Raw genomic sequence first — 7,384 nt, 5'->3', positions numbered from 1 at the left:
TGAGCCTCGATCCGGTGTTCGGCGAGTTTGACAGCAGGGCAATATAGAACACCCCCCCCTTTGCTGGACGACCCCAGATTCTGGAATTTTATGCGAAGAGTAAAATGAGTTCCTGCGTCGGAATACGAAGACAGCTACTAAGCTCTTTCTGATGGTGGAGCGGCGGAGGCTGAAATCCAGCATCCCTGAAGCCTGGTCCTGCTTTCCATTGGGATATTTTTGGTCTCGTTTCAAATACCGTGCTGGGGGAAATTCTTGTGACTTTACGTGGAGGCTCGAATGACCGTGAGAAAGCTGCGGAGACGGATCATTCAGCACCTCTAGCTTCAGTTCTAGATTTGCGAGGGAGAAATTAGACAATTTGACACGGCCATGATTTCTCGCAACGTCTCGCACTCTCCAAGCTGAGGGAGCACTTCTGTCGGTTTTCCGTTTTCCCAGCCCTTGTGACGGCGTTTGCGCCAATTCGTAACTCGATGTGATCAATGTATCATGGCATCCACTCTGGGTCTCCGCCATTTTCACCATCCGAGGAAGGGAACAAACGAATGCAGATCACATACGAGCATTTGGCATATTTCCTGTGATTCCCGGAGAGGCGCAGTTATCGTTCATGATTTGGAAGTCGGAAGATAGAGATAAGAATTACCGAAAGATTCGATTGAATCCCTCCAAAAAAAACACACAAGAAGGTGATGCAGCATTGTAAGGGGAGCATCCGCATGCGATGACCATCCACCCACAATCCTTTATCTATTGCTTTTGCTTTCAGTCATTCATTCAGTATCTACCGAATAATTCATTCATTTTTTTTCCAGGTGGGTTTACTTTGTTCGAGATTCGCCTATCAGGATATTGTAACTAACAATTCTCTAGCAATTTATCCCCTGGGATAACGTATTACGCAACGTTGAAACATCTATCACAATGCCTTCTGCTATGAAACTGGCACTCGCCGGAGCCGCTGCACTCCTTTCTGCCCTTCATGTCAATGCTGCTGCTTGGGAAGCCCGCCATGGCCTGACCAGAGATCAATTCCAAAAGACCTAAGATGTGCTTGAGGCCAAGAATTATAGCCTCGTTGATGTCAGTGGGTACACCGAAAACAACAGCCCCCGCTTTGCTGGCATTTTTATAAAGCACGACAATAAGCCAGATGTCGCTGCCAGGGGCGAAGTTGACGCCAAATCTTATCCCGCTCTGTTCTTCCTGCTCCGTGCTGAAGGTTATCGACCAAAGGTCGTTGATGGATATACTGTCAACGGCAACGCTAGATTTACCACTATATGGGACAAATCGTCCAAAACCCCCTGGGAGGAGAGAACCGGCATGTCTGCTGATGGATTCCAAAGAGTTTTCGACCATCTTGTTAAGAAGGAAGGATATCGCCTGACCTATGTCAGCGGCTACGCTGAAGGGAAAGAGGCCCGCTATGCTGCGATCTGGGAAAAGTCGAACAAGAAAACCGAGTGGGTTGCTCGTTTTGGCCTCACAAGCAAGATATATCAGGAGGAATTCGACAGGAACTTGAAGCACGGCCTCAGACCAGTCCATGTCAACGGGTACTCTGTTGACGGCAAGACTTATTTCGCTGCCATCTGGGAGAAGTCCAACTCTGTTTTTGAAGCCAGACATGGCTTGACCGCCCAGAGATACCAAGAGACTTTTGACGCTTTGGTCAAGAAGGGCTATGTCCTTTCTGTTGTTAGCGGTTATGAAGATGGAGACTGCATCAGATATGCTGCTATCTGGAACAAGGAATAGATCAGACGTGCTATCCAGAGTGAAGCCTGCCCAACCTGAGTTCCTAGCTAAATTAAGGGCGGGGACGAGAACGGTTTCCAGAGCCCGAAGGCATCGTTTTCCAATCAGAACTGATTTTTATAGACTCGAAGGTACATCTTAATCTTTATTTGCCAACGTTATTATTATAGTGAATATGCTTCATGCTCACACGAATTTCGACCTGCAAAATCGCATTCATTGCGTGCTTCACCAAATACTTTGCATTTTAAAATTTTGTGGAGGTGATGCCCCGAGACTTAGTTATCCTAGGCGTTTTAATTGTTGATAGTGTAACTACTAGTAGCAACGATCTATTAACATTTGGTCTGACTGAGAATATCTCAATGGCTCACCCCACCAAAATCTTTGGGGTCGTCTAACTCTGGGATAATGGCCAGAATTATTGGAGCTCTAGTACTCCTTATTGAGATTTACAAGATGAGAGTTGAAGTGGCCCAAATTTTTGCGGAATTCATGTCGCCCACCCCAGTCACCACTGCCATAAATGCTCAAATGTTCCCAATCAGAATCCAAAAAGGTTTACATCCTCTTTATAACCCCATTCTTTCAGATTTGGCAGCGCCGCCATTTTAATCAACCCAGGTGGCCCGCAGAGGAGAGCTACATTCTCTTCCGCTGGCTCAAAACCATACTTCCGGATGATATCTTTATTCACAAACCCGCTAATTCTCCCCTCTGGCAACTCCTTGTATGGATGTCCAAGAACATGCACAATCTGAAACTGCTCCGGGTGCTGCTTCGCAAATTCCTCAAGCTCGTCTGCTAACAGTATGTCATCCCCCGTTTTGTTGGCGTCTATTACTCTGATGCGGGTTGAGTCCTTTGAACCGCCAGGCACCTTATCTGAGCGGAGAATGCGCGCTATGAGCTGGTATCCAGGTGTAATTCCAGACCCGCCAAGGATTAGTGTGACGTTTTTGAATGTGCGCTTCTTGCCGTCAATCACGAATTCACCATGGCCTTTATATTCAATCAAACCTGCGGGGCCTTTGACTTCGACCTCTTCGTTTTCACGCAGGCAGTCTAGTATGTTGCTGATCGTGCCGCCAGGCTGTGTAGAGCTTGGGAAATACGTTTTTACGACGAGACTAAAGGTACCGTCTGCCTCGCTTTCGAAAACCGGCCGCACAGGTGTGTAGGCTCGAATTACAAGTTTGTCAAAGAAGTGGAATCCCAGAAGGATGTGTTGGCAAGTGCCCAGACCGAGACTTTTTACGCCCGGAGGGAGAGCAAAGGTATATAATTGGGTGTCTGCAGAAAGTCGTCTTTTCTCGCGAAGGCGGACCTGGGTCCATCTAATTATTGTGAGTGAGTGAGTTAGTGTCATAAATATCATAGGATACAGGTCCGGTGAAGGTTTATTACTTATGGCGCTGGATCCCCCGTCCAGAGCTGGCCGAGTCGGCTTTCGCCTTTGCTTTCGCACTTTCTTCAGCTTGTTTCTTTATGTATCTCTTCGTCTTATCGGTTACAACGCCGAGTACGCATTCTATTTATTGCGTTAGCCGATGCACAATACATGAGTAGAGTGGCCTATGGACTATTATCTTCCACAAACATCAGGTTTGCTCTGGATGTGCATACCACTCAATTTCTTCTGAGCATAGTCATCGTGGACACTGCCAAACTCCTCTGTGGTCTCGGCATGAACCTTCCCCGCATGCGCCATAATGGCAGCCGCTCCTCCAGGGTGCCAGTCGAGCACGCTCGTCGCATCATAAACTTTGTTATTGATGACGATCCAGCAGTCTGATTTCGAATCGTGTTTTTCAATCTCTTCACGGGTGAACTGCTTCTGTGGAGCTGGCACTTCATGTCGGATCTCATCCAGTTGATCCTCTGTTGACGGCTTCATCCAGCCCCCCTGACCCGATCCTGGTTCAGTAGGATGTTGGAAGGTGATCGACAGGTCGCCAGACTTCGGGTCTTGAGTAATATTACTGCGGACGGTGTACCAGCAGTTGTTCATCATACTAATTCCGTATAGCATCTAGATTAGTACGAATCATGCACGATCCTAAACAAGGGATACCAACCCCAGTAAATTCCAGTTCAGCCCTTCCGACTGACAATTTTTGAACACATCGAAGCATCGGACTGTGATTCCGCTTGCTTGGGCTAAGTGAGAAATGTCGACATCAACAGACCAGTGAATCCAAGTCCAAAACTTTTTGCCATGGCGAATTGGTGCCTCGGGAAACTGAGCCGCGATAATGATTTTAATTAGCACCTTTTCGATGACGATGGTTCCCCGCAGCAGACCTGTAGACTTAGAATGGCGGAAAGGATTGATGTTCTTACCCTACGGATACAGTACAGCCAGCTTTTACCGCGGTCCAAACTGACTTCAACCCTCTGGACCTCATGGCCCCCTCCTGCATATGCCAAACCTTCAACTCTATATAGCCGCCTCTTTTTTTGATCCTCTGACACCAGATTTAGCTTCTCTCCGTGGGCGGGCTTAACAATCACGGAATTCAAGCTCTGCTCATTACACGCAGTGCTGGTGTTGGAAAACATCGCCTTCGCAAATTCCGAATCCATTTCGGTGATAAATCCAGGCACCACTCGATTGTCAAACACATGATAATAGCTATTATTTGGTTTGTCAGAAATCCAGATACGTGAAAGCCATTTCACCCATCGTCCACCGATGTAACCGGGAATAATGACGCGCACTGGATACCCATGGTCTGGCGGCAGCGCTTTGTCATTCATCTCATACGCAAGAATAACGTCGTTACTCGGATCCATGGCATACTCCAAGGGAATGCATGTTTCATACTTGCCCTCGTTCGGATGATCTGCGCCCTGGAAGTTGACCCAGGACCGCCCGTGTGCCGCATCCTGACGAACGCCCGCCGCAAGGAGAACATCCCGAAGCAACGGCCCTTTCCAATACGCACACCCACAAGCTCCAGGTCCCCAGTTGAACCCCTTCGACCTTTTGGTCATGTTAACTTCCTTCCGTCTATTGCCGTCACACGCCATGAGGACAGGGATATTAATGGGATCAAAGTCGTCCTTTAGCTGTTGCATGGGCAGCACCAGTTTTCCGTTTTCGACATCAAGTTGATGGGTTTGCCAGCGCAGATGAGGAACGGGGCCGTGGTTTCGTACGTAATGTATTTTATTCGGGGTAATTAGACCAGCATTGTAAAGCATGCTCAGGGGAGGTTCAGCATTGAATGGGTGCTTGCCTGTGAGGCGAATGAGAGTGTCGGTTCGCGGGACCCAGTTATCAGGAGTAAACTGATCAGCCTCATCTATGAAAAATCGCCTCTGCTCTTCATCGTGGGCTAACGGAGACTGTCCCTTGCCATCGTTAATTCGGAGAGAGTGCATATATACGTTCTCGTGCTGTAGGGCCCGTAAAAGTGCAATCTCTTGGGCGGAATATTTTTGCTTCAAATCATCACACTTGCCAGCTGTGAGCTTCTTCTCGGCCTCACTTTGGCCAGCGTCGTCATCTGGTTCCCTGAGAGCATATGCGTTTTGCTGAGTGGCATTCTCTCCACGTTCTCGTCGCCATTCATGCTCCTTCTTCACCTCCTCCTCTTCCTTCTTTTCCTTTTCTTCCTGTTCCTTCTGTGTTTTCTGGATATTTGCAGGCCAGTCTTGCTGATTCTTGATAAAGTCTTCCGTGGTATGTAGCACATACCGCCAGCCCTCTGAAAAAACTTCGGGTCTTCGCAGATGGAAATCCTATTGTCGCCGTTTGATTCAAGAATATCGTATTAGCGGAATCTAGAACCAAGGAAGTGGACCTAACAAACGCAAAGCCAACCAAATGACCCTCAATTTGAGGTGAGAAAAAGGAGAGAAAGAGGGAGAGTCTAATATACTTCCTGGTTCACCATAACATCCCGCACCGTAATCAGATCCCCACTCTCCAATCTCTTTTTGAATTCCGCCTCAGTCTTAACTGCTTGTTCTTCATATTCAAGCTCCTCCTTTAGCCATTCGTCACCCCGGTGAGTTAAACCAGGGACATTATTTTCCCCATTGCGAAGCCCGATACGGTGCAATCCAGCTGTTTGCCAATCCGGTTCCTCCTCGATTTCCACCTCAGTAGAGCCGGGGTGGTACCTTGGGCGGGTGTAATGGGCGTGCGGTGCCATTATTTCTCGGCAGAACGGTGAATTGATTCTATCTTACTCGTTTTCTTTGTATTCTTTCTTTGCGATTGATTTGGTCCACAAGTGGAGAGAGAGGAGAAACAGGGCTAAAAGGCGGGGAGGGGTGTTAGTTCATTCCGTAGTGTGGCGTGTTTCACGTCCGGGGGGATCAATTGTCGGTATATTATGTTCAGGGGTAGCATGGTTATCCCCTGCCTTGCTAGCTAACCAGTGAAAATTCCTTTATTGTTAATTTGCTGGATAACTGTGAACTCACATCGATGACATCATCGCCAATTGACCTTTGGGATCACTTTGCACCACTGCACTAATTCAGTATGACAAACGAGACGAATATAATGTGGTACAAGATGATCTAGAAAGTGATGAAAATTTGGGTTTATTTAAAATATGTTAAGTAACACAATTAAGGTAGCATTGTTATTGATGTCCCCTTCTCTATCCGCGATCTAGAAACTCCACGTGGGGGCCAGCGAAATATAGTTAATTTAGAATTCCCGCGTCCTCCGTCGAGGGTAGGATTTTGTTCACAGAATGACCTTATGCGTCGCTCCCTTTTCCAATTCATCACCGAAGATATTGATATCCCATCGAGGTGAGTCTGGAGGAGAAGTCAGTTAATCCAAATCGCGATGACTACCGAAAATTCCAAGATACAGCGAGGCTCTCTACTTACAGTATGCATAAGGTGTATTGTAACGCTTCGGCACCTTACCCAGGTCGTTGATGGTCGCAATGTCATCAGGAGGCAAGTTGATCTCCTTGAAGTTCTCGACGATTCGAGCAGGTGTGACCGACTTTGGGATGACGCTGTGGCCACCGACTTGAGACCAGGCAAGCCTAGAAAACAATGTATCAGAACCATACAAAACAGGACCACCATCCTCAGGATCAACGAGTAAGGCATACAGGACTTGGGCGGGCGTGGCGGAGAGTCGGTCCGCGATCGCTTTAATCTCTGGGCGAGTAATAAGAAGTGGTTCTCCAATCATGTTATTTCCAAATGCCTGTTTCCGGAGGGTTAGACTGCCCATGAAAGGCTAATGATACCAAACTGACCGAGTATGCAGTGATGTGGATACCCTTCTCCTTGCAATATTTCACTAGGTCATTGCTCTGAAGGAGAGGGTGGCGTTCAACCTGGTTGACAGCAGGAACAACCCCGGTTGCCTTGATAAGGGCTTCGATCTAGTTGGGATTTGTCAGGTCAGAACCAGTGATGCGAATACAACAAATGCAGGGACCCCGGGTAAGATAGACAGCATACATGTTCAATTGTGTGGTTGGATACCCCTACGCTTTTGACTTTGCTCTGGGGAAGGCTGATCATTGCTATTGAGGTATGTTAGCTAGAATGCTTGATTAGAATCCAGGTTGTCATACTAACGACGAACCTCTCCAAGTATCAACGAGCGACACCGAATCAGCAATTTGAACGT

At 47.5% G+C, this 7,384-nt stretch overlaps 3 protein-coding genes across 3 annotated transcripts in view; 1 reads left to right on the top strand and 2 right to left on the bottom strand.

The window, feature by feature from the left end:
- Positions 1-927: 927 nt before the first annotated feature.
- Positions 928-1,764, top strand: HCAG_07201 (conserved hypothetical protein; the record flags this gene model as incomplete). The annotated part of the gene is made up of 2 exons (XM_001537729.1): positions 928-987; positions 1,063-1,764. The coding sequence occupies 2 exons, from the start codon at positions 928-930 to the stop codon at positions 1,762-1,764; spliced, it is 762 nt and encodes a 253-aa protein (XP_001537779.1).
- Positions 1,765-2,308: 544 nt separating this feature from the next.
- HCAG_07200 (hypothetical protein) lies at positions 2,309-5,927 on the bottom strand (the record flags this gene model as incomplete). The annotated part of the gene is made up of 6 exons (XM_001537728.1): positions 2,309-3,101; positions 3,172-3,295; positions 3,391-3,779; positions 3,843-4,006; positions 4,108-5,511; positions 5,652-5,927. The coding sequence occupies 6 exons, from the start codon at positions 5,925-5,927 to the stop codon at positions 2,309-2,311; spliced, it is 3,150 nt and encodes a 1,049-aa protein (XP_001537778.1).
- A 545-nt stretch (positions 5,928-6,472) lies between these two features.
- Positions 6,473-7,384, bottom strand: part of HCAG_07199 (predicted protein) — a gene marked incomplete at both ends in the record, with an annotated part of 1,681 nt that continues 769 nt past the window's right edge. Inside the window, 5 exons of the mRNA XM_001537727.1 lie at positions 6,473-6,546; positions 6,622-6,785; positions 6,855-6,952; positions 7,005-7,133; positions 7,213-7,277. Of these exons, the coding sequence (XP_001537777.1) occupies positions 6,473-6,546; positions 6,622-6,785; positions 6,855-6,952; positions 7,005-7,133; positions 7,213-7,277 (530 nt within the window). The remainder of the gene's footprint in view (positions 6,547-6,621; positions 6,786-6,854; positions 6,953-7,004; positions 7,134-7,212; positions 7,278-7,384) is intronic.

Source organism: Histoplasma capsulatum, genomic scaffold (genome assembly GCF_000149585.1).
Source record: "Histoplasma capsulatum NAm1 scaffold_8 genomic scaffold, whole genome shotgun sequence".
NCBI classification, from domain to species: domain Eukaryota; kingdom Fungi; phylum Ascomycota; class Eurotiomycetes; order Onygenales; family Ajellomycetaceae; genus Histoplasma; species Histoplasma mississippiense.
Note: the sequence above shows the minus strand (reverse complement) of the source record. Positions and strands in the feature narration are given on the sequence as shown.